This window comes from Salmo trutta, unplaced genomic scaffold, assembly GCF_901001165.1.
Source record: "Salmo trutta unplaced genomic scaffold, fSalTru1.1, whole genome shotgun sequence".
Lineage (NCBI taxonomy): Eukaryota > Metazoa > Chordata > Actinopteri > Salmoniformes > Salmonidae > Salmo > Salmo trutta.
Window position 1 is genome coordinate 2,549,102 of NW_021823237.1, and position 26,307 is coordinate 2,575,408.

General features: G+C 47.2%; 2 protein-coding genes across 18 annotated transcripts in view; one reads left to right on the plus strand and one right to left on the minus strand.

The window, feature by feature from the left end:
• Positions 1–26,307, plus strand: part of LOC115189842 (protein artemis) — a 162,185-nt gene that overhangs the window by 23,530 nt on the left and 112,348 nt on the right. For 14 of the 17 annotated variants that reach the window (XM_029748357.1, XM_029748361.1, XM_029748362.1 and 11 more), the window contains exons 14-16: positions 23–1,110; positions 2,540–2,622; positions 2,657–2,678. In XM_029748357.1, coding sequence (XP_029604217.1) covers positions 23–756 — 734 coding nt within the window. In that variant the 3' untranslated portion in view covers positions 757–1,110; positions 2,540–2,622; positions 2,657–2,678. Of the gene's footprint in view, positions 1–22; positions 1,111–2,539; positions 3,347–26,307 lie in introns of those variants that run through there. The other 3 variants (XM_029748364.1, XM_029748365.1, XM_029748366.1) reach the window with 3 other exon arrangements.
• LOC115189848 (heat shock 70 kDa protein 14-like) overlaps positions 3,342–26,307 on the minus strand; it is a 49,638-nt gene continuing 26,672 nt past the window's right edge. Inside the window, exons 7-13 of the mRNA XM_029748371.1 lie at positions 8,424–8,585; positions 7,737–7,892; positions 7,323–7,425; positions 4,997–5,209; positions 4,178–4,339; positions 3,779–3,846; positions 3,342–3,504 (exon numbers count right to left, since the gene is read on the minus strand). Of these exons, the coding sequence (XP_029604231.1) occupies positions 3,426–3,504; positions 3,779–3,846; positions 4,178–4,339; positions 4,997–5,209; positions 7,323–7,425; positions 7,737–7,892; positions 8,424–8,585 (943 nt within the window). The 3' untranslated portion in view covers positions 3,342–3,425. The remainder of the gene's footprint in view (positions 3,505–3,778; positions 3,847–4,177; positions 4,340–4,996; positions 5,210–7,322; positions 7,426–7,736; positions 7,893–8,423; positions 8,586–26,307) is intronic.

Genomic DNA, 26,307 nt, shown 5'->3' on the forward strand with positions numbered 1-26,307 from the left:
GGCTCTGTTTTTTTTATATCAGATGTGGACCGTGCTGATTGGCTGTTTGAGGGGGCGGACCTGGCCCCTGTCAGGAAGAGGGTGATGATGCAGGAGGCCACACCCACAACGCTCCCTAACCCTCCCGATGAACCTCTTCCCCTCACACCTCTCATCACAGGAGACTACATGGACTGTACCGAATCTAATGACGATGATGATGAGGAGGAGGGGAGAGACCTGGAGGAAGAAGAGAGAGGTGGGGAGGAGAGAGACCTGGAGGAAGAAGAGAGAGGTGGGGAGGAGAGAGACGAGGGGTCTGTATCTAATTCTGGCCCCCCTCCTCGCTGGGAGGAGTTTTTCACCACGGAGATACTGACGGACAGCCAACCAAACTCCTGCTCTCACACAAGCCCCTCCCACTCTACACTCACAGGCTCCCAGACCCCAGAGCTGTTTGTTGATGACTTCGTCAAACTCCCCTCGCCGTCAATTTCTCTCTCGGCTGGGCGAGGCCCCAGTCAGGCTGACGGCATGCTCATCCAATCAGAAGACCGGTGTCAGGGAGATGCATTGACCAATCTGGATGCTGGGGGGGAGGAGTGTGGCAGCCACACTCACCAATCAGAGCCAACGGAGTCTCAGTTGTCATCGGACTTTGACATCCCGTCTACGCCGGACTCACACCGACCCGGACCAGACGAGCTCAGCGATCTGTACAGGAGACTGGCCGCTGGAGAGGAAGTGGTCACCAGGACAGGAAGTCAGTCGCTCTGACCCTGTCTAACTCTTTGTATATAGACAGAGGGAAGAGGAAGCGAGACATTCCACCCACTAGATGTTTCTGATTCATAGACAGTCAATGAGCTGAGCAAAGCCAGCTGCTAATGCAGTGGTGCCTATGGGAGAGCAGTCCACCTTAAGCAGTCTGGAACATTGTGGCCATGATATACAGTAGCTTAGTCATTTCCCAACCTTAGCACCCAATGATCATTCCATCCAGGTGACTATTTTAAAATGGTGGAAGCCCTCAATGTCCAGGTTATATGTGTGAGAGGGGTCCAGGTTATATGTGAGAGGAGTCCAGGTTATATGTGAGAGGGGTCCAGGTTATGTGTGAGAGGAGTCCAGGTTATGTGTGAGAGGAGTCCAGGTTATGTGTGAGAGGAGTCCAGGTTATGTGTGAGAGGAGTCCAGGTTATAGAGGGGTCCAGGTTATATGTGAGAGGAGTCCAGGTTATGTGTGAGAGGAGTCCAGGTTATGTGAGAGAGGAGTCCAGGTTATATGTGAGAGGAGTCCAGGTTATATGTGAGAGGAGTCCAGGTTATGTGTGAGAGGAGTCCAGGTTATAGAGGGGTCCAGGTTATATGTGAGAGGGGTCCAGGTTATGTGTGAGAGGAGTCCAGGTTATAGAGGGGTCCAGGTTATAGAGGGGTCCAGGTTATATGTGAGAGGAGTCCAGGTTATATGTGAGAGGGGTCCAGGTTATGTGTGAGAGGAGTCCAGGTTATATGTGAGAGGAGTCCAGGTTATATGTGAGAGGAGTCCAGGTTATATGTGAGAGGAGTCCAGGTTATATGTGAGAGGAGTCCAGGTTATATGTGAGAGGAGTCCAGGTTATGTGTGAGAGGAGTCCAGGTTATGTGTGAGAGGAGTCCAGGTTATAGAGGGGTCCAGGTTATATGTGAGAGGGGTCCAGGTTATGTGTGAGAGGAGTCCAGGTTATAGAGGGGTCCAGGTTATAGAGGGGTCCAGGTTATATGTGAGAGGAGTCCAGGTTATATGTGAGAGGGGTCCAGGTTATGTGTGAGAGGAGTCCAGGTTATGTGTGAGAGGAGTCCAGGTTATATGTGAGAGGAGTCCAGGTTATGTGTGAGAGGAGTCCAGGTTATATGTGAGAGGAGTCCAGGTTGTGTGAGAGGAGTCCAGGTTGTGTGAGAGGAGTCCAGGTTATATGTGAGAGGAGTCCAGGTTATATGTGAGAGGAGTCCAGGTTATATGTGAGAGGAGTCCAGGTTATATGTGAGAGGAGTCCAGGTTATATGTGAGAGGAGTCCAGGTTATATGTGAGAGGAGTCCAGGTTATGTGTGAGAGGAGTCCAGGTTATGTGTGAGAGGAGTCCAGGTTATGTGTGAGAGGAGTCCAGGTTATATGTGTGAGAGGAGTCCAGGTTATATGTGTGAGAGGAGTCCAGGTTATGTGTGAGAGGGGTCCAGGTTATGTGTGAGAGGGGTCCAGGTTATATGTGAGAGGGGTCCAGGTTATATGTGAGAGGAGTCCAGGTTATATGTGAGAGGAGTCCAGGTTATATGTGAGAGGAGTCCAGGTTATATGTGAGAGGAGTCCAGGTTATATGTGAGAGGAGTCCAGGTTATATGTGAGAGGAGTCCAGGTTATATGTGAGAGGAGTCCAGGTTATAGAGGGGTCCAGGTTATATGTGAGAGGAGTCCAGGTTATATGTGAGAGGGGTCCAGGTTATATGTGAGAGGGGTCCAGGTTATATGTGAGAGGAGTCCAGGTTATGTGTGAGAGGAGTCCAGGTTATAGAGGAGTCCAGGTTATATGTGAGAGGAGTCCAGGTTATATGTGAGAGGGGTCCAGGTTATAGAGGAGTCCAGGTTATATGTGAGAGGGGTCCAGGTTATATGGGTCCATCTGTTATAGAGGGGTCCAGGTTATATGTGAGAGGGGTCCAGGTTATATGGGTCCATCTGTTATAGAGGAGTCCAGGTTAAATGGGTCCAGGTTGTGTGAGAGGGGTCCAGGTTATATGGGTCCATCTCTGTTATAGAGTCAATGGATGATTGTCAAGAACCCACAATGTCTTCCTCGCCTGAAAATAGTTGTCTGTTTTTGTCCAACTTCAAGTCAATTGATTAATGCATATATACGATTTCATGTGTGGCGCCTAGGAATTATCTAGACCTTAGCCATGTCCTACCTTGTTATAGAGACACCTTACCCAGGCCCTACCTTGTTATAGAGACACCTTACCCATGCCCTACCTTGTTATAGAGACACCTTACCCATGCCCTACCTTGTTATAGAGACACCTTACCCATGCCCTACTTTGTTAGAGATACCATACCCATGCCCTACTTTGTTAGAGAGACACCTTACCCATACCCTATATACACATGTACCCTACCAGTGCCTGCTGCACACCTGGCCTATCAGGGCCAAGAGAAACCACAGCGACGCCCCTCAACCACCCTGTAAATGTTCAGTAGGGAACACAGACCTGCAGTCTCCTCCTGCCAGGCTGAGAGACCACAGATAGACTAACGCTGTTCGTAACTGGAGAGAATAAAGGAAGTCTGTTGCAGCTGTTCGTAACTGAAGAGAATAAAGGAACTAAGTTAAACCAGAATGTCTTTATTTAAACTTTAAAAAGGAACTTTAACAACAAGTAAAATGACATTAACTTGGAGCTGGTGGTGAAATCAGGAGACTGCTGATATACTGATGGCTTCAGTCTTCCCACTGTTCTGCTCCACACAGCTCACATGGAGAGACCCGTCCCTGAAACACACACAGGTTACACCCCGGTCCGAATACACGGTCCGGTCCAGTCCACATACATACACTGTCCGGTCCAAATACACGGTCCACACACACGGTCCGGTCAGAATACACGGTCCACATACACGATCCGGTCCACATACACGGTCCACACACACGGTCCGGTCAGAATACACGGTCCACACACACGGTCCGAATACACGGTCCACACACACGGTCCGGTCCAAATACACGGTCCGGTCCACAGCTGAAACAGAGTGCTGCTGGGAGTTACCTCTTCATGGTTACCACGGCATCAATGTCATGGTTGTCCTCTTTGGTCTCCAGGTCTCTCAGAACAATCTGCAGACAAGAGAGACATGCTGGCTCTCTGGTGGAGGGGGGGGTGTGTGTGTGTACCTTGGCCAGTCTCTCTGGCTGCTCTGTGGTTTTCTGGTGGAGGGAGGGTGTGTGTGTGTGTGTGTGTGTGTACCTTGGCCAGTCTCTCTGGCTGCTCTGTGGTTTTCTGGTGGAGGGGGGGGGGGGGTGTGTGTGTGTGTGCGCGTACCTTGGCCAGTCTCTCTGGCTGCTCTGGTGGAGGGTGGGTGTGTGTGTGTATATATGGTGTGTGTGTGTGTGTGTGTGTGTGTGTGTGTGTGTGTGTGTGTGTGTGTGTGTGTGTGTGTGTGTGTACCTTGGCCAGTCTCTCTGGCTGCTCTGTGGTTTTCTGGTAAAGCTCCAGACAGAGGGATGCCAAGCGGCCAGGACCAGACAGGATGTGATGTCGCCGAGCAGGAAGGGGCGTGCCCGAGGGGAGGAGCACAGAGAACACCTCAGCCCCTGTTTCATCCACCTCCTGTCAATCACACAGATTAGCCAATCAGAAGCTGCTCTATTAGTCACTGATCTGTGTGTGTGTCTGTCTGTGTGTGTGTGTGTGTCTGTCTGTCTGTCTGTGTGTCTGTGTGTGTGTGTGTGTCTGTCTGTGTGTCTGTCTGTGTGTCTGTCTGTGTGTCTGTCTGTGTGTCTGTCTGTGTGTCTGTCTGTGTGTCTGTCTGTCTGTGTGTGTGTGTGTGTGTCTGTCTGTGTGTGTCTGTCTGTCTGTCTGTGTGTGTCTGTCTGTCTGTGTGTGTCTGTCTGTCTGTGTCTGTCTGTCTGTGTGTCTGTCTGTCTGTGTGTGTCTGTCTGTCTGTGTGTCTGTCTGTGTGTGTCTGTCTGTCTGTCTGTGTCTGTCTGTCTGTCTGTCTGTGTCTGTCTGTGTGTCTGTCTGTGTGTGTCTGTCTGTCTGTGTGTCTGTCTGTGTGTGTCTGTCTGTCTGTCTGTGTGTGTCTGTGTGTGTCTGTCTGTCTGTCTGTGTGTGTCTGTGTGTGTCTGTCTGTCTGTCTGTGTGTGTGTCTGTCTGTGTGTGTCTGTGTGTGTCTGTGTGTGTCTGTGTGTGTCTGTGTGTGTCTGTGTGTGTGTGTGTGTGTGTGTGTGTGTGTGTGTGTGTGTGTGTGTGTGTCTGTGTGTGTACCTTGAGCAGAATGTCTGAGACACAGGCTTCCACGGTAACAGACTCTGGGGAGGAGCCAATCTCCCGGCCGACTAGAAGGCCCGCCTCCATCGCTGCGCCGACCGCGATGACCTCATCAGGAGGGGCGGAGCTTAGCAGCTCCACGTCAGCGAACAAATCTCTGATCATCTGCTGCAGCCGAGGGATCCTCGCAGAACCCCCACAGAGAACTACCTGGAACACACACACCGTTAAACCCCCACAGAGAACCACCTGGAACACACATTTGAACATCTTGGCCATGTGCTGTTATAATCTCCACCCGGCACAGCCAGAAGAGGACTGGCCACCCCTCATAGCCTGGTTCCTCTCTAGGTTTCTTCCTGGGTTCTGGCCTTTCTAGGGAGTTTTTCCTAGCCACCCCTCATAGCCTGGTTCCTCTCTAGGTTTCTTCCTAGGTTTTGGCCTTTCTAGGGGAGTTTTTCCTAGCCACCGTGCTTCTACACCTGCATTGCTTGCTGTTTGCGGTTTTAGGCTGGGTTTCTGTACAGCACTTTGAGATATCAGCTGATGTAAGAAGGGCTATATAAATACATTTGATTGATTGATTTCTGGGTTCCTGTAAGGATCCTGGCAACGCTGTTCTGCACAAGCTGCAGCCTGTGGATGCTTTTTGAGGGGAGACCACCAAGGAGAGCATTGCAGTTGTCATGACGTTGGCCTGTGGGTAAGGTTTATGACCCCCCATAAATACCTTTCTCCCTTCCCTCTCTCTCTGACCCCACTGAAGGACTGTTGAATAGCCTTTGTTAAATATAGAGAGTCTGGGAACATCAAACAAGTGGGGGGAAAGGAACCATATTTCAGTAATAAAACCAGTTGGAAATATGCTTTGGAACGTAATGAGTATGGATGTCAGTTCGGTTGTCATCTGAGACATTATGACTGATGACAGGACGACAAACTGTACCTGGGAAAGTATACACATTCTAGTTATCATGATATTGAAATTGTTTGTTAGGAGATTAAATGTAATTTTAGCTTCCAATTGAGAGAATTGGGTTTTCATAAGGAAAGTGCCCTGCTTGATCAGTGGCCCGCCCCTGTGAAGAAACGTGGGTTATAAACGATGAAACACACCCTTCTCCCCTCGCCACTATATAAGACAATGACCAATGTTCTCCAGGAGTTCCACTACGTGAGGTCTGCAGCCTCTGCGTTACAAGGACACACATGTCAAGTACAGAACTAAGCCAACCTCGGTGTGAGCTTTGGTTGTGAATGGTATGAACTTTGAACTCTTATTCACTACAGAAGTAATACTTCCTAGCCGGTGAGTTAGCAGCGGCCGCTGTAGACGTGGGCTAGGAAAGGACGGACGACGGATCCAGTCTAACAGACGGACGAAGATACCACCACGTATCCAATTTACCACCAGAGACATTCTTCCGAGGACAGGAAAATCTGTTGGCCAACCCGGCCAGCATCTACGACCAACCTACCGAAGCGCAGCTCAGAGTAAATATTTATTGCATTTTCCTTTTCCAAATGGGCGGTAATTTAGAATGCATAAGATAATGTATGTACGATAGCATAGCTGCTGTTTCTTTGTTCCTAAGTCTTCCCGCTCTTTCATTCAAGCCCAACCCCCTTCTTTGTGTAACAAGCCGCCATGTCGGCTCCGTCCACCAGGGATGTTTTCTGTATGACATCATTTGTATTCTGTGTGATTAGTTAGGCATTTAGTAAATAAATAAACCCAATTTTGTATTGCTGATTCAACTTGTTAGCCAGGGTTCGTGAACCAAGAATTTACAACTTTCATTATGAGACTGAAAATAAAATGAAGATTAATATTGACGGCTATCGATGTAAAATATTAAAGTCTTTAAAGAGTTTATTCGGAAGATAACGGCTCTATAAACACTCTTCCGTGGTGCCCCGACTTTCTAGTTAATTACATTTACATGATTAGCGAATCAGGTGATATTAATTACAGAGAAAGGATTTTATAGAATAGCATGTTATATCACTTAATCCGGCATAGCCAAAGACACGTCACCTTCCTACTAGATTACTGTGTCTCGGGAGTTGACCAGCCTCTCAGGTTTAGAGAGAACAGGACTGAGTCGGGTGATGTTTCTCAGGTGAAATAATGATTTTATTTTGCAGACATTTTATGTTGGTCGGAGAAAGCCAAACTAGCTAGCTATCAAGTTGACACTTCATCCCCCCCAAAATAAATCCAGATGTTTATAAATAGTAACTATACGTCCAGTATTTACAAAGCACCGTTGCCATGGCAACTCCCAAACCCCATGTTAGGTAGGCTGAGGCTGAGGGTTACCTTGTTGATGTCGCTAGTAGAGAGCCCAGTCGTCTCCAGCAGGCTTCTGATTGGTTGGACACTCTTGTTGAACAGGGAAGAACACAGCAGCTCAAAACGGGCCCTGAGAAAAGAAACACAGTGTGACTTTCCTGTGGCGGTGTATGAAGAGGGGGATTGTGAAGGGCGCAGCGGTCTAAGGCCCTGCATCGCAGCTCTACAGGCGTCACTACAGACCCGGGTTCCATTCAGGGCTGTATCACAACCGGCCGTGATCGGAAGTCCCATAGGGCGGCACATGATTGGCCCAGAGTCGTTCAGGGGAGGCAGTCATTGTAAATAAGAATTTGTTCTTAACCGACTTGCCTATTTAAATAAATACAAATACACATTGTGGTAGGTAAGAGAGCAGGGGTTTGTGGGTAGTGTAGTCACCTGGAGATGTTGCAGTCGAAGTCCATGCCGTCGTGTAGAGAGTCAACGAAGCAATTAGCAGAACCCAGCGTGGAGAGAGAATGTTTGGCCATGTCTGCTCCGTTCATCAGCTTCAACATGGCCCTCGCGTTACTGCTAACATCCTGTTTAAACGACCTGCAGACAGACAGACGCCGTTAAAACCAGGGATGTAGGGGAATACGCTCTCCCATGACTAACAGGCCGAGTGGAGGGGGGGGGACAGACACCGTTAAAACCAGGGATGTAGGGGAATACGCTCTCCCATGGCTAACAGGCCGAGTGGAGGGGGGGGACAGACACCGTTAAAACCAGGGATCAGATGTAGGGGAATACGCTCTCCCATGGCTAACAGGCCGAGTGGAGGGGGGGGACAGACACCGTTAAAACCAGGGATCAGATGTTGGGGAATACGCTCTCCCATGGCTAACAGGCCGAGTGGAGGGCTAACAGGCCGGGTGGAGGGGAATCATCCCTACATTCTGAGTGTGAAAATGGGAGTGACCACATCCAAGTGTTCACTTGTCAGAATATGTAGAAACCAACTCCTTCTTCCTGGGGTCTATATGAACAGGTTGTTGTTGATAAGATGCTGTCAGTTCCCCATTGGACTCTGCAGCCAGGTGCTGTGTGTGTGTGTGTGTGTGTGTGTGTGTGTGTGTGTATTACCGTTTGAACTCGGCAGCCAAGTGCCCTGCCAGGGCGCTGGTGAAGCTCTCTCCTCCGATGCTGTGGTCTGTATGGGTGTTCAGAACCCGGAACATTCCACCATTCACCTGCAGCACCGTCACACTCAGAGACGTCCCACCTAGTTTATACACCAGGACATGGCTACACACACACACACACACACCAGTTTATACACCAGTACATGGCTACACACACACCAGTTAATACACCAGGACATGGCTACACACACACACAGACCAGTTTATACACCAGGACATGGCTACACACACACACACACCAGTTAATACACCAGGACATTACTACACACACACACACACACACACCAGTTTATACACCAGGACATGGCTACACACACACACACACACACCAGTTTATACACCAGGACATGGCTACACACACACACACACACCAGTTTATACACCAGGACATGGCTACACACACACACAGAGACCAGTTTATACACCAGGACATGGCTACACACACACACACACACACACACACACACAGACCAGTTTATACACCAGGACATGGCTACACACACACACACACACACACAGACCAGTTTATACACCAGGACATGGCTACACACACACAGACCAGTTTATACACCAGGACATGGCTACACACACACACACACACACACACACACACACACACACACACACCAGTTTATACACCAGGACATGGCTACACACACACACACACCAGTTTATACACCAGGACATGGCTACACACACACCAGTTTATACACCAGGACATGGCTACACACACACACACACACACACCAGTTTATACACCAGGACATGGCTACACACACACACACACACCAGTTCATGACTCCACACAGACCAGTTCATACTAGAGGTTGACCGATTAATGGGCATTAAACTTCTTATAACAAGCCATCTTAACATAACGACACGTGGCTGATGAACTTACTAGGTTAACGACACGTGGCTGATGATCTTACTAGGTTAACGACACGTGGCTGATGATCTTACTAGGTTAACGACACGTGGCTGATGATCTTACTAGGCTTAACGGACACGTGGCTGATGATCTTACTAGGTTAACGGACACGTGGCTGATGATCTTACTAGGTTAACGACACGTGGCTGATGATCTTACTAGGTTAAGACACGTGGCTGATGATCTTACTAGGTTAACGACACGTGGCTGATGATCTTACTAGGTTAACGACACGTGGCTGATGATCTTACTAGGTTAACGACACGTGGCTGATGATCTTACTAGGTTAACGACACGTGGCTGATGATCTTACTAGGTTAACGACACGTGGCTGATGATCTTACTAGGTTAACGACACGTGGCTGATGATCTTACTAGGTTAACGACACGTGGCTGATGATCTTACTAGGTTAACGACACGTGGCTGATGATCTTACTAGGTTAACGACACGTGGCTGATGATCTTACTAGGTTAACGACACGTGGCTGATGATCTTACTAGGTTAACGACACGTGGCTGATGATCTTACTAGGTTAACGACACGTGGCTGATGATCTTACTAGGTTAACGACACGTGGCTGATGATCTTACTAGGTTAACGACACGTGGCTGATGATCTTACTAGGTTAAAGACATGTGGCTGATGATCTTACTAGGTTAACCTCTCTAGGGTAGGGGGCAGTATTTTCACATCCGGATAAAAAAACGTACCCGATTTAATCTGGTTATTACTACTGCCCAGAAACTAGAATATGCATATAATTGTTTGATTTGGATAGAAAACACCCTAAAGTTTCTAAAACTGTTTGAATGGTGTCTGTGAGTATAACAGAACTCATTTGGCAGGCCAAAACCTGAGAAGATTCCAAACAGGAAGCGCCCTCTGACCATTTCTTGGCCTGCTTTGTCATCTCTATCCAAAACAGGGGATCTCTGCTGTAACCTGACATTTTCTAACGCTCCCATAGGCTCTCAGAAGGCGCCAGAACGTTGAATGATGACTTTGCAGGCCATGGCTGAAAAACAGTAGCGCATTTGGTAAGTGGTCAATCTGAGAACAATGAGACTGGCGTGCGCGTGCACGAGACGACTCCATGTTTACATTTTCAGTCTTTGAACGAAAACAACGACTCCCGGTCGGAATATTATCGCTTTTTTACGAGAAAAATCGCATAAAAATAGATTTTAAACAGCGTTTGACATGCTTCGAAGTACGGTAATGGAATATTTTGACATTTGTCGTCACGAAACGCGCCATGCTCGTCACCCTTCTGATAGTGTCTTGAACGCACGAACAAAACGCCGCTATTTGGATATAACTATGGATTATTTGGAACCAAACCAATATTTGTTATTGAAGTAGAAGTCCTGGGAGTGCATTCTGATGAAGAACAGCAAAGGTAATCCAATTTTTCTTATAGTAAATCTGAGTTTGGTGAGTACCAAACTTGGTGGGTGTCAAAATAACTAGCCTGGGAGGGCGGAGCTAGCATGTTGGAGTGAACGGCTGTGTGTGAGAGGCTCCTGCAACTTTTTTGCGAAATAATCTAACTTAACCTACTTTATAGCACTTTTTACAACAAACGTTTCTTTCTAATACAATATTGTAACTTTCTATGTGAAAATGCCGAGTAATAAGCGACCAAAGGACAATAAATCCACTTCGGAGGCCTACTCCCCGCCAAACAACGAGACAGACATGGCGGAAGGCACAGGTAACAACGTGACACTTACAGAACTTACCCGCGCTCTGGGAGAACTACGTGTTGCTATAGCTGAGGATCTTAAGGCTACTATTGCTGAACTGGACACTAAAATTGAGAGCACCATTCGAACGGTCGCCTCGCAGGGCCAGAGTATTGTGGACCTTGAGAAAGCTTCTGAATTCAACGCTGGTAGGATCGACGAGTTGGAAAAGCTATGCACGTCATTGCAGGATAGTGTGCAGAGGCTTTCTGTGAAAGTGGTCGACCTGGAGGGCCGATCCAGACGTCACAACCTTCGCGTTGTTGGGCTGGCAGAGGGGATAGAGGCGGGCTCCCGCCCCACCGACTTCTTCGCCAAGCTATTGAAGGATGCAATGGGATCGGATGTTTTGGTTTAAGATCACCAACTGGACCGTGCACATCGCGCCCTTGTCCCAGTGCCTCGACCGGGCCAACGTCCTCGCCCAGTAATCATCTGTTGTCACAGTTTCAAGACCAAGGATCTTATCCTGCGCGAGGCTCGAATGAGGGGCAACCTGTTACATAAAGGTCACCCCTTCCGTGTCTATGATGATTATGCGCCCGATGTGGCAAAGCACCGCGCCGGTTACAGAGATGTCATGACCAAACTCTACAAACTCCATCTTTGCCCAGCCTTGCTCTTCCCTGCAAGACTAAGAATTACCCCGCCTTCCGGGGAGAAGATTTGGCTCTCCTCGGTTTTGGACGCAGAGATGTTTATCCGGGAATATACGCCAATCCCCCGTACAGGTTAGAGTGCCTTGTCATTGTGTGTTAGGGTCTGCTCATGGACTCGAACCCATACTATACCATAACGGGTGAAACCGTACTAAACGGTCTCGACAGGGCCTGCCGAACATGTAACACGCTGAGCTGACCAATGGAGGGCGGTTAGAGCTCTCATTTAACGTCAGTTTCACTTTAATTCCGACTGGGTTCGGGGTGGTGCCTGTTTGGGAGGCCTTCCAGGTCTGATCATTGACACTTTCGGATGGATATACTTATGTTCCCCCATTTTTGTTTTGTTTCGTTATTTATTTTTCAATTCTTACATTATTCCTATTACCATACCGGTTAGTTATTGCCTGCGGGGGTCTGGGGGTGATGGCTGGGAAGGGGCAGACGCAAACACCTGGATTGCAAGTTGATGTTTTGTGCTGTTCTGCCTTTGTCATAGCCTGGCCCGCTCTCACGATTAGATTCCCACCAGACCTCCGTGGTGCTTGTGTCTGTGTAGGTGTGTGATTAGATTCCCACCAGCCCTCCGTGGTGCTTGTGTCTGTGTAGGTGTGTGATTAGATTCCCACCAGCCCTCCGTGGTGCTTGTGTCTGTGTAGGTGTGTGATTAGATTCCCACCAGCCCTCCGTGGTGCTTGTGTCTGTGTAGGTGTGTGATTAGATTCCCACCAGCCCTCCGTGGTGCTTGTGTCTGTGTAGGTGTGTGATTAGATTCCCACCAGCCCTCCGTGGTGCTTGTGTCTGTGTAGGTGTGTGATTAGATTCCCACCAGACCTCCGTGGTGCTTGTGTCTGTGTAGGTGTGCGATTAGATTCCCACCAGACCTCCGTGGTGCTTGTGTCTGTGTAGGTGTGCGATTAGATTCCCACCAGACCTCCGTGGTGCTTGTGTCTGTGTAGGTGTGCGATTAGATTCCCACCAGCCCTCCGTGGTGCTTGTGTCTGTGTAGGTGTGCGATTAGATTCCCACCAGCCCTCCGTGGTGCTTGTGTCTGTGTAGGTGTGCGATTAGATTCCCACCAGCCCTCCGTGGTGCTTGTGTCTGTGTAGGTGTGCGATTAGATTCCCACCAGCCCTCCGTGGTGCTTGTGTCTGTGTAGGTGTGCGATTAGATTCCCACCAGCCCTCCGTGGTGCTTGTGTCTGTGTAGGTGTGCGATTAGATTCCCACCAGCCCTCCGTGGTGCTTGTGTCTGTGTAGGTGTGCGATTAGATTCCCACCAGCCCTCCGTGGTGCTTGTGTCTGTGTAGGTGTGCGATTAGATTCCCACCAGCCCTCCGTGGTGCTTGTGTCTGTGTAGGTGTGCGATTAGATTCCCACCAGCCCTCCGTGGTGCTTGTGTCTGTGTAGGTGTGTGATTAGATTCCCACCAGCCCTCCGTGGTGCTTGTGTCTGTGTAGGTGTGCGATTAGATTCCCACCAGCCCTCCGTGGTGCTTGTGTCTGTGTAGGTGTGCGATTAGATTCCCACCAGCCCTCCGTGGTGCTTGTGTCTGTGTAGGTGTGCGATTAGATTCCCACCAGCCCTCCGTGGTGCTTGTGTCTGTGTAGGTGTGCGATTAGATTCCCACCAGCCCTCCGTGGTGCTTGTGTCTGTGTAGGTGTGCGATTAGATTCCCACCAGCCCTCCGTGGTGCTTGTGTCTGTGTAGGTGTGCGATTAGATTCCCACCAGCCCTCCGTGGTGCTTGTGTCTGTGTAGGTGTGCGATTAGATTCCCACCAGCCCTCCGTGGTGCTTGTGTCTGTGTAGGTGTGCGATTAGATTCCCACCAGCCCTCCGTGGTGCTTGTGTCTGTGTAGGTGTGCGATTAGATTCCCACCAGCCCTCCGTGGTGCTTGTGTCTGTGTAGGTGTGCGATTAGATTCCCACCAGCCCTCCGTGGTGCTTGTGTCTGTGTAGGTGTGCGATTAGATTCCCACCAGCCCTCCGTGGTGCTTGTGTCTGTGTAGGTGTGCGATTAGATTCCCACCAGCCCTCCGTGGTGCTTGTGTCTGTGTAGGTGTGCGATTAGATTCCCACCAGCCCTCCGTGGTGCTTGTGTCTGTGTAGGTGTGCGATTAGATTCCCACCAGCCCTCCGTGGTGCTTGTGTCTGTGTAGGTGTGCGATTAGATTCCCACCAGCCCTCCGTGGTGCTTGTGTCTGTGTAGGTGTGCGATTAGATTCCCACCAGCCCTCCGTGGTGCTTGTGTCTGTGTAGGTGTGCGATTAGATTCCCACCAGCCCTCCGTGGTGCTTGTGTCTGTGTAGGTGTGCGATTAGATTCCCACCAGCCCTCCGTGGTGCTTGTGTCTGTGTAGGTGTGTGATTAGATTCCCACCAGCCCTCCGTGGTGCTTGTGTCTGTGTAGGTGTGTGATTAGATTCCCACCAGCCCTCCGTGGTGCTTGTGTCTGTGTAGGTGTGTGATTAGATTCCCACCAGCCCTCCGTGGTGCTTGTGTCTGTGTAGGTGTGTGATTAGATTCCCACCAGCCCTCCGTGGTGCTTGTGTCTGTGTAGGTGTGTGATTAGATTCCCACCAGCCCTCCGTGGTGCTTGTGTCTGTGTAGGTGTGTGATTAGATTCCCACCAGCCCTCCGTGGTGCTTGTGTCTGTGTAGGTGTGTGATTAGATTCCCACCAGCCCTCCGTGGTGCTTGTGTCTGTGTAGGTGTGTGATTAGATTCCCACCAGCCCTCCGTGGTGCTTGTGTCTGTGTAGGTGTGTGATTAGATTCCCACCAGCCCTCCGTGGTGCTTGTGTCTGTGTAGGTGTGTGATTAGATTCCCACCAGCCCTCCGTGGTGCTTGTGTCTGTGTAGGTGTGTGATTAGATTCCCACCAGCCCTCCGTGGTGCTTGTGTCTGTGTAGGTGTGTGATTAGATTCCCACCAGCCCTCCGTGGTGCTTGTGTCTGTGTAGGTGTGTGATTAGATTCCCACCAGCCCTCCGTGGTGCTTGTGTCTGTGTAGGTGTGTGATTAGATTCCCACCAGCCCTCCGTGGTGCTTGTGTCTGTGTAGGTGTGTGATTAGATTCCCACCAGCCCTCCGTGGTGCTTGTGTCTGTGTAGGTGTGTGATTAGATTCCCACCAGCCCTCCGTGGTGCTTGTGTCTGTGTAGGTGTGTGATTAGATTCCCACCAGCCCTCCGTGGTGCTTGTGTCTGTGTAGGTGTGTGATTAGATTCCCACCAGCCCTCCGTGGTGCTTGTGTCTGTGTAGGTGTGTGATTAGATTCCCACCAGCCCTCCGTGGTGCTTGTGTCTGTGTAGGTGTGTGATTAGATTCCCACCAGCCCTCCGTGGTGCTTGTGTCTGTGTAGGTGTGTGATTAGATTCCCACCAGCCCTCCGTGGTGCTTGTGTCTGTGTAGGTGTGTGATTAGATTCCCACCAGCCCTCCGTGGTGCTTGTGTCTGTGTAGGTGTGTGATTAGATTCCCACCAGCCCTCCGTGGTGCTTGTGTCTGTGTAGGTGTGTGATTAGATTCCCACCAGCCCTCCGTGGTGCTTGTGTCTGTGTAGGTGTGTGATTAGATTCCCACCAGCCCTCCGTGGTGCTTGTGTCTGTGTAGGTGTGTGATTAGATTCCCACCAGCCCTCCGTGGTGCTTGTGTCTGTGTAGGTGTGTGATTAGATTCCCACCAGCCCTCCGTGGTGCTTGTGTCTGTGTAGGTGTGTGATTAGATTCCCACCAGCCCTCCGTGGTGCTTGTGTCTGTGTAGGTGTGTGATTAGATTCCCACCAGCCCTCCGTGGTGCTTGTGTCTGTGTAGGTGTGTGATTAGATTCCCACCAGCCCTCCGTGGTGCTTGTGTCTGTGTAGGTGTGTGATTAGATTCCCACCAGCCCTCCGTGGTGCTTGTGTCTGTGTAGGTGTGTGATTAGATTCCCACCAGCCCTCCGTGGTGCTTGTGTCTGTGTAGGTGTGTGATTAGATTCCCACCAGCCCTCCGTGGTGCTTGTGTCTGTGTAGGTGTGTGATTAGATTCCCACCAGCCCTCCGTGGTGCTTGTGTCTGTGTAGGTGTGTGATTAGATTCCCACCAGCCCTCCGTGGTGCTTGTGTCTGTGTAGGTGTGTGATTAGATTCCCACCAGCCCTCCGTGGTGCTTGTGTCTGTGTAGGTGTGTGATTAGATTCCCACCAGCCCTCCGTGGTGCTTGTGTCTGTGTAGGTGTGTGATTAGATTCCCACCAGCCCTCCGTGGTGCTTGTGTCTGTGTAGGTGTGTGATTAGATTCCCACCAGCCCTCCGTGGTGCTTGTGTCTGTGTAGGTGTGTGATTAGATTCCCACCAGCCCTCCGTGGTGCTTGTGTCTGTGTAGGTGTGTGATTAGATTCCCACCAGCCCTCCGTGGTGCTTGTGTCTGTGTAGGTGTGTGATTAGATTCCCACCAGCCCTCCGTGGTGCTTGTGTCTGTGTAGGTGTGTGATTAGATTCCCACCAGCCCTCCGTGGTGCTTGTGTCTGTGTAGGTGTGTGATTAGATTCCCACCAGCCCTCCGTGGTGCTTGTGTCTGTGTAGGTGTGTGATTAGATTCCCACCAGCCCTCCGTGGTGCTTGTGTCTGTGTAGGTGTGTGATTAGATTCCCACCAGACCTCCGTGGTGCTTGTGTCTGTGTAGGTGTGTGATTAGATTCCCACCAGCCCTCCGTGGTGCTTGTGTCTGTGTAGGTGTGTGATTAGATTCCCACCAGACCTCCGTGGTGCTTGTGTCTGTGTAGGTGTGCGTACATATAATTACTATGTGTACTTTATTATTATTTTCTCTTAGCATTTTAGTATTAGGTATGTGTATATTTAAATTAGTGTAGATTACTATTCTGGGGTGTGTATGTAGATGTGTGTGTGTGTGTGTGTGTGTGTGTGTGTGTGTGTGTGTATATATATTTTTTTAAATATTTATTTCTATAAGTATATATTTTTGGATGTATGTGTATGTGCGTAGGTATGTGTACGTATGTGGGTATGTGTGTATATACTTGCGCATGGATGTGTGTAGGTAGGTATGCACGTGTGTGTGTATATATGTGCACGTGTGTGTGTGTATGTATATGTTCAAGTGTGTATGTATGTATGTATATGTACAAGTATGTGTATGTTTATGGATGTATGTGTATGTATGTATGGGTGTGTGTGTAAATGTGTGTATATAGGTATGTATGTATGTATGTATGTATGTATATATATATATATCTCACTATTGTTTTTTTAGTAATTAAAAAGATAATTTTTAAAATTTTATTTAGAAAGGAAAAAAATGTATTTTTTTTATTTTTAATTATTATTATTTTTTATTTTTTTGATTGGGGGGTACGTTCAATATATCAAAATCCTTGTTCCCATCTCCTAACCCACAATATGTAATTGTACTGCTGTCTATGTCGGTTGCTGATGGTTTATGTTTAGATCGGCATTGCTTAGCAATGTAATCTTGTGATGCTGTATCTTGCTTATCTCAGGGATTGACCCAACATGAAGCTTAAGTGCACGATATGTTTAAGTTGCAACTTATTCTGTTTAGGTTTATTAGATGCTAATTGAACACTTTATTCGCGGGAGCCTCCTCAGTTCAGATGTTAGTAGAAGTTCTAGGATAATGAGAGGTGAACGTATAGTTGGGATTTTATTTTTGTTTTACCTCTTGTTCGAGGTCGCGCCGTGCTTTTTTGGCATCGGCCAGACAATGTGTTTATTATTTTTATTTTCATGTTTTTTTCTCTCCTTTTTGTGTATGCCTGTTAAATGTGGGTTGATGGGAGGGGTAAATGTTGGGGAAAGTAGGGGAATAGGGTGGAGAGTAAAGGTGCTTGCAGGGGGGGAGGGGTGGGTTGGATACTGCTCGGGTGTAGGTGCTACATATGCTGATCGTGATGGTTTGGTGCGCTTTCTTACCTTTTTAGTAACTTACATGCTATGCAGGCCACCATAGGAACTACAAATGAGAGGAGGGTGGGGCTTACATTCACTTCCTGGAATGTCAAGGGTTTAAATGAACCAATTAAGAGAGGCAAGGTCCTAGCCCACTTGAAAGCACTCTCGTCTGATATTATATTTTTGCAAGAAACCCATCTGAAAAACAATTCTCATAACAGACTTAAATGTAAGTGGGTGGGGCAAGTGTATCACTCTAACTTCTCTGCCAAAACGAGAGGCACAGCGATTCTGGTACGGAAAGGAATTCCCTTTCAACATAAAACCACTATTGTGGACACAGAGGGTCGTTATGTGATCGTAATAGGAGAGATCCACTCTACTTCTGTAACTCTACTAAATATCTATGGGCCAAACATTGATAACCCCTCTTTTTTCAAAAGAGTCCTTGCCCTGATTCCAGATATCTCCCATACTAACCTGGTCATTGGAGGAGACCTCAACTGTGTACTAGACCAATATTTGGATAGATCCTCTACCCGGCGAACCCCTACCTCCTATTCAAGAGAATTATTAAATACCTACATAAAAAATTAGAACTTATTTGATATATGGAGGATCTGTAACCCTACGGGTAGGGGATACTCCTTTTACTCTCATGATATATGGAGGATCTGTAACCCTACGGGTAGGGAATACTCCTTTTACTCTCATGATATATGGAGGATCTGTAACCCTACGGGTAGGGAATACTCCTTTTACTCTCATGATATATGGAGGATCTCTAACCCTACGGGTAGGGAATACTCCTTCTACTCTCATGATATATGGAGGATCTGTAACCCTACGGGTAGGGAATACTCCTTCTACTCTCATGATATATGGAGGATCTGTAACCCTACGGGTAGGGAATACTCCTTCTACTCTCATGATATATGGAGGATCTGTAACCCTACGGGTAGGGAATACTCCTTTTACTCTCATGATATATGGAGGATCTCTAACCCTACGGGTAGGGAATACTCCTTTTACTCTCATGATATATGGAGGATCTGTAACCCTACGGGTAGGGAATACTCCTTCTACTCTCATGATATATGGAGGATCTGTAACCCTACGGGTAGGGAATACTCCTTCTACTCTCATGATATATGGAGGATCTGTAACCCTACGGGTAGGGAATACTCCTTCTACTCTCATGATATATGGAGGATCTCTAACCCTACGGGTAGGGAATACTCCTTCTACTCTCATGATATATGGAGGATCTGTAACCCTACGGGTAGGGAATACTCCTTCTACTCTCATGATATATGGAGGATCTGTAACCCTACGGGTAGGGAATACTCCTTCTACTCTCATGATATATGGAGGATCTGTAACCCTACGGGTAGGGAATACTCCTTTTACTCTCATGATATATGGAGGATCTCTAACCCTACGGGTAGGGAATACTCCTTCTACTCTCATGATATATGGAGGATCTGTAACCCTACGGGTAGGGAATACTCCTTCTACTCTCATGATATATGGAGGATCTGTAACCCTACGGGTAGGGAATACTCCTTCTACTCTCATGATATATGGAGGATCTGTAACCCTACGGGTAGGGAATACTCCTTCTACTCTCATGATATATGGAGGATCTGTAACCCTACGGGTAGGGAATACTCCTTCTACTCTCATGATATATGGAGGATCTGTAACCCTACGGGTAGGGAATACTCCTTTTACTCTCATGATATATGGAGGATCTCTAACCCTACGGGTAGGGAATACTCCTTTACTCTCATGATATATGGAGGATCTGTAACCCTACGGGTAGGGAATACTCCTTTTACTCTCATGATATATGGAGGATCTCTAACCCTACGGGTAGGGAATACTCCTTTTACTCTCATGATATATGGAGGATCTCTAACCCTACGGGTAGGGAATACTCCTTCTACTCTCATGATATATGGAGGATCTGTAACCCTACGGGTAGGGAATACTCCTTTTACTCTCATGATATATGGAGGATCTCTAACCCTACGGGTAGGGAATACTCCTTTTACTCTCATGATATATGGAGGATCTGTAACCCTACGGGTAGGGAATACTCCTTTTACTCTCATGATATATGGAGGATCTGTAACCCTACGGGTAGGGAATACTCCTTTTACTCTCATGATATATGGAGGATCTGTAACCCTACGGGTAGGGAATACTCCTTCTACTCTCATGATTTATGGAGGATCTCTAACCCTACGGGTAGGGAATACTCCTTTTACTCTCATGATATATGGAGGATCTCTAACCCTACGGGTAGGGAATACTCCTTTACTCTCATGATATATGGAGGATCTGTAACCCTACGGGTAGGGAATACTCCTTTTACTCTCATGATATATGGAGGATCTCTAACCCTACGGGTAGGGAATACTCCTTTTACTCTCATGATATATGGAGGATCTCTAACCCTACGGGTAGGGAATACTCCTTCTACTCTCATGATATATGGAGGATCTGTAACCCTACGGGTAGGGAATACTCCTTTTACTCTCATGATATATGGAGGATCTCTAACCCTACGGGTAGGGAATACTCCTTTTACTCTCATGATATATGGAGGATCTGTAACCCTACGGGTAGGGAATACTCCTTTTACTCTCATGATATATGGAGGATCTGTAACCCTACGGGTAGGGAATACTCCTTTTACTCTCATGATATATGGAGGATCTGTAACCCTACGGGTAGGGAATACTCCTTTTACTCTCATGATATATGGAGGATCTGTAACCCTACGGGTAGGGAATACTCCTTCTACTCTCATGATATATGGAGGATCTGTAACCCTACGGGTAGGGAATATTCCTTCTACTCTCATGATATATGGAGGATCTGTAACCCTACGGGTAGGGAATACTCCTTCTACTCTCATGATATATGGAGGATCTGTAACCCTACGGGTAGGGAATACTCCTTTTACTCTCATGATATATGGAGGATCTGTAACCCTACGGGTAGGGAATATTCCTTCTACTCTCATGATATATGGAGGATCTGTAACCCTACGGGTAGGGAATACTCCTTCTACTCTCATGATATATGGAGGATCTGTAACCCTACGGGTAGGGAATACTCCTTCTACTCTCATGATATATGGAGGATCTCTAACCCTACGGGTAGGGAATACTCCTTTTACTCTCATGATATATGGAGGATCTCTAACCCTACGGGTAGGGAATACTCCTTCTACTCTCATGATATATGGAGGATCTCTAACCCTACGGGTAGGGAATACTCCTTCTACTCTCATGATATATGGAGGATCTCTAACCCTACGGGTAGGGAATACTCCTTTACTCTCATGATATATGGAGGATCTCTAACCCTACGGGTAGGGAATACTCCTTCTACTCTCATGATATATGGAGGATCTCTAACCCTACGGGTAGGGAATACTCCTTCTACTCTCATGATATATGGAGGATCTGTAACCCTACGGGTAGGGAATACTCCTTCTACTCTCATGATATATGGAGGATCTCTAACCCTACGGGTAGGGAATACTCCTTTTACTCTCATGATATATGGAGGATCTGTAACCCTACGGGTAGGGAATACTCCTTCTACTCTCATGATATATGGAGGATCTGTAACCCTACGGGTAGGGAATACTCCTTCTACTCTCATGATATATGGAGGATCTCTAACCCTACGGGTAGGGAATACTCCTTTTACTCTCATGATATATGGAGGATCTCTAACCCTACGGGTAGGGAATACTCCTTCTACTCTCATGATATATGGAGGATCTCTAACCCTACGGGTAGGGAATACTCCTTCTACTCTCATGATATATGGAGGATCTCTAACCCTACGGGTAGGGAATACTCCTTCTACTCTCATGATATATGGAGGATCTGTAACCCTACGGGTAGGGAATACTCCTTCTACTCTCATGATATATGGAGGATCTCTAACCCTACGGGTAGGGAATACTCCTTCTACTCTCATGATATATGGAGGATCTGTAACCCTACGGGTAGGGAATACTCCTTCTACTCTCATGATATATGGAGGATCTGTAACCCTACGGGTAGGGAATACTCCTTCTACTCTCATGATATATGGAGGATCTGTAACCCTACGGGTAGGGAATACTCCTTCTACTCTCATGATATATGGAGGATCTCTAACCCTACGGGTAGGGAATACTCCTTTTACTCTCATGATATATGGAGGATCTGTAACCCTACGGGTAGGGAATACTCCTTTTACTCTCATGATATATGGAGGATCTGTAACCCTACGGGTAGGGAATACTCCTTTTACTCTCATGATATATGGAGGATCTCTAACCCTACGGGTAGGGAATACTCCTTTTACTCATGATATATGGAGGATCTGTAACCCTACGGGTAGGGAATACTCCTTTTACTCTCATGATATATGGAGGATCTGTAACCCTACGGGTAGGGAATACTCCTTCTACTCTCATGATATATGGAGGATCTGTAACCCTACGGGTAGGGAATACTCCTTCTACTCTCATGATATATGGAGGATCTCTAACCCTACGGGTAGGGAATACTCCTTTTACTCTCATGATATATGGAGGATCTCTAACCCTACGGGTAGGGTATACTCCTTTTACTCTCATGATATATGGAGGATCTGTAACCCTACGGGTAGGGAATACTCCTTTTACTCTCATGATATATGGAGGATCTGTAACCCTACGGGTAGGGAATACTCCTTCTACTCTCATGATATATGGAGGATCTGTAACCCTACGGGTAGGGAATACTCCTTCTACTCTCATGATATATGGAGGATCTCTAACCCTACGGGTAGGGCATACTCCTTCTACTCTCATGATATATGGAGGATCTGTAACCCTACGGGTAGGGAATACTCCTTCTACTCTCATGATATATGGAGGATCTCTAACCCTACGGGTAGGGAATACTCCTTCTACTCTCATGATATATGGAGGATCTGTAACCCTACGGGTAGGGAATACTCCTTTTACTCTCATGATATATGGAGGATCTGTAACCCTACGGGTAGGGAATACTCCTTCTACTCTCATGATATATGGAGGATCTGTAACCCTACGGGTAGGGAATACTCCTTCTACTCTCATGATATATGGAGGATCTGTAACCCTACGGGTAGGGAATACTCCTTTTACTCTCATGATATATGGAGGATCTCTAACCCTACGGGTAGGGAATACTCCTTCTACTCTCATGATATATGGAGGATCTGTAACCCTACGGGTAGGGAATACTCCTTTTACTCTCATGATATATGGAGGATCTCTAACCCTACGGGTAGGGAATACTCCTTCTACTCTCATGATATATGGAGGATCTGTAACCCTACGGGTAGGGAATACTCCTTCTACTCTCATGATATATGGAGGATCTGTAACCCTACGGGTAGGGAATACTCCTTTTACTCTCATGATATATGGAGGATCTGTAACCCTACGGGTAGGGAATACTCCTTTTACTCTCATGATATATGGAGGATCTGTAACCCTACGGGTAGGGAATACTCCTTTTACTCTCATGATATATGGAGGATCTGTAACCCTACGGGTAGGGAATACTCCTTTTACTCTCATGATATATGGAGGATCTGTAACCCTACGGGTAGGGAATACTCCTTTTACTCTCATGATATATGGAGGATCTCTAACCCTACGGGTAGGGAATACTCCTTTTACTCTCATGATATATGGAGGATCTCTAACCCTACGGGTAGGGAATACTCCTTTTACTCTCATGATATATGGAGGATCTGTAACCCTACGGGTAGGGAATACTCCTTCTACTCTCATGATATATGGAGGATCTGTAACCCTACGGGTAGGGAATACTCCTTCTACTCTCATGATATATGGAGGATCTCTAACCCTACGGGTAGGGAATACTCCTTCTACTCTCATGATATATGGAGGATCTGTAACCCTACGGGTAGGGAATACTCCTTCTACTCTCATGATATATGGAGGATCTGTACCCCTACGGGTAGGGAATACTCCTTCTACTCTCATGATATATGGAGGATCTGTAACCCTACGGGTAGGGAATACTCCTTTTACTCTCATGATATATGGAGGATCTCTAACCCTACGGGTAGGGAATACTCCTTTTACTCTCATGATATATGGAGGATCTGTAACCCTACGGGTAGGGAATACTCCTTTTACTCTCATGATATATGGAGGATCTGTAACCCTACGGGTAGGGAATACTCCTTTTACTCTCATGATATATGGAGGATCTGTAACCCTACGGGTAGGGAATACTCCTTCTACTCTCATGATATATGGAGGATCTGTAACCCTACGGGTAGGGAATACTCCTTTTACTCTCATGATATATGGAGGATCTGTAACCCTACGGGTAGGGAATACTCCTTCTACTCTCATGATATATGGAGGATCTGTAACCCTACGGGTAGGGAATACTCCTTCTACTCTCATGATATATGGAGGATCTGTAACCCTACGGGTAGGGAATACTCCTTCTACTCTCATGATATATGGAGGATCTGTAACCCTACGGGTAGGGAATACTCCTTCTACTCTCATGATATATGGAGGATCTCTAACCCTACGGGTAGGGAATACTCCTTTTACTCTCATGATATATGGAGGATCTCTAACCCTACGGGTAGGGAATACTCCTTTTACTCTCATGATATATGGAGGATCTGTAACCCTACGGGTAGGGAATACTCCTTTTACTCTCATGATATATGGAGGATCTCTAACCCTACGGGTAGGGAATACTCCTTCTACTCTCATGATATATGGAGGATCTCTAACCCTACGGGTAGGGAATACTCCTTCTACTCTCATGATATATGGAGGATCTCTAACCCTACGGGTAGGGAATACCCTTCTACTCTCATGATATATGGAGGATCTGTAACCCTACGGGTAGGGAATACTCCTTTTACTCTCATGATATATGGAGGATCTGTAACCCTACGGGTAGGGAATACTCCTTCTACTCTCATGATATATGGAGGATCTGTAACCCTACGGGTAGGGAATACTCCTTCTACTCTCATGATATATGGAGGATCTCTAACCCTACGGGTAGGGAATACTCTTTTACTCTCATGATATATGGAGGATCTGTAACCCTACGGGTAGGGAATACTCCTTCTACTCTCATGATATATGGAGGATCTCTAACCCTACGGGTAGGGAATACTCCTTCTACCTCTCATGATATATGGAGGATCTGTACCCTACGGGTAGGGAATACTCCTTCTACTCTCATGATATATGGAGGATCTCTAACCCTACGGGTAGGGAATACTCCTTTTACTCTCATGATATATGGAGGATCTCTAAACCCTTACGGGTAGGGAATACTCCTTTTACTCTCATGATATATGGAGGATCTGTAACCCTACGGGTAGGGAATACTCCTTCTACTCTCATGATATATGGAGGATCTCTAACCCTACGGGTAGGGAATACTCCTTCTACTCTCATGATATATGGAGGATCTGTAACCCTACGGGTAGGGAATACTCCTTCTACTCTCATGATATATGGAGGATCTGTAACCCTACGGGTAGGGAATACTCCTTTTACTCTCATGATATATGGAGGATCTGTAACCCTACGGGTAGGGAATACTCCTTTTACTCTCATGATATATGGAGGATCTCTAACCCTACGGGTAGGGAATACTCCTTTTACTCTCATGATATATGGAGGATCTCTAACCCTACGGGTAGGGAATACTCCTTCTACTCTCATGATATATGGAGGATCTGTAACCCTACGGGTAGGGAATACTCCTTCTACTCTCATGATATATGGAGGATCTGTAACCCTACGGGTAGGGAATACTCCTTTTACTCTCATGATATATGGAGGATCTGTAACCCTACGGGTAGGGAATACTCCTTCTACTCTCATGATATATGGAGGATCTGTAACCCTACGGGTAGGGAATACTCCTTCTACTCTCATGATATATGGAGGATCTGTAACCCTACGGGTAGGGAATACTCCTTCTACTCTCATGATATATGGAGGATCTCTAACCCTACGGGTAGGGAATACTCCTTCTACTCTCATGATATATGGAGGATCTGTACCCTACGGGTAGGGAATACTCCTTCTACTCTCATGATATATGGAGGATCTGTAACCCTACGGGTAGGGAATACTCCTTCTACTCTCATGATATATGGAGGATCTGTAACCCTACGGGTAGGGAATACTCCTTTTACTCTCATGATATATGGAGGATCTGTAACCCTACGGGTAGGGAATACTCCTTTTACTCTCATGATATATGGAGGATCTGTAACCCTACGGGTAGGGAATACTCCTTCTACTCTCATGATATATGGAGGATCTGTAACCCTACGGGTAGGGAATACTCCTTCTACTCTCATGATATATGGAGGATCTGTAACCCTACGGGTAGGGAATACTCCTTTTACTCTCATGATATATGGAGGATCTGTAACCCTACGGGTAGGGAATACTCCTTTACTCTCATGATATATGGAGGATCTGTAACCCTACGGGTAGGGAATACTCC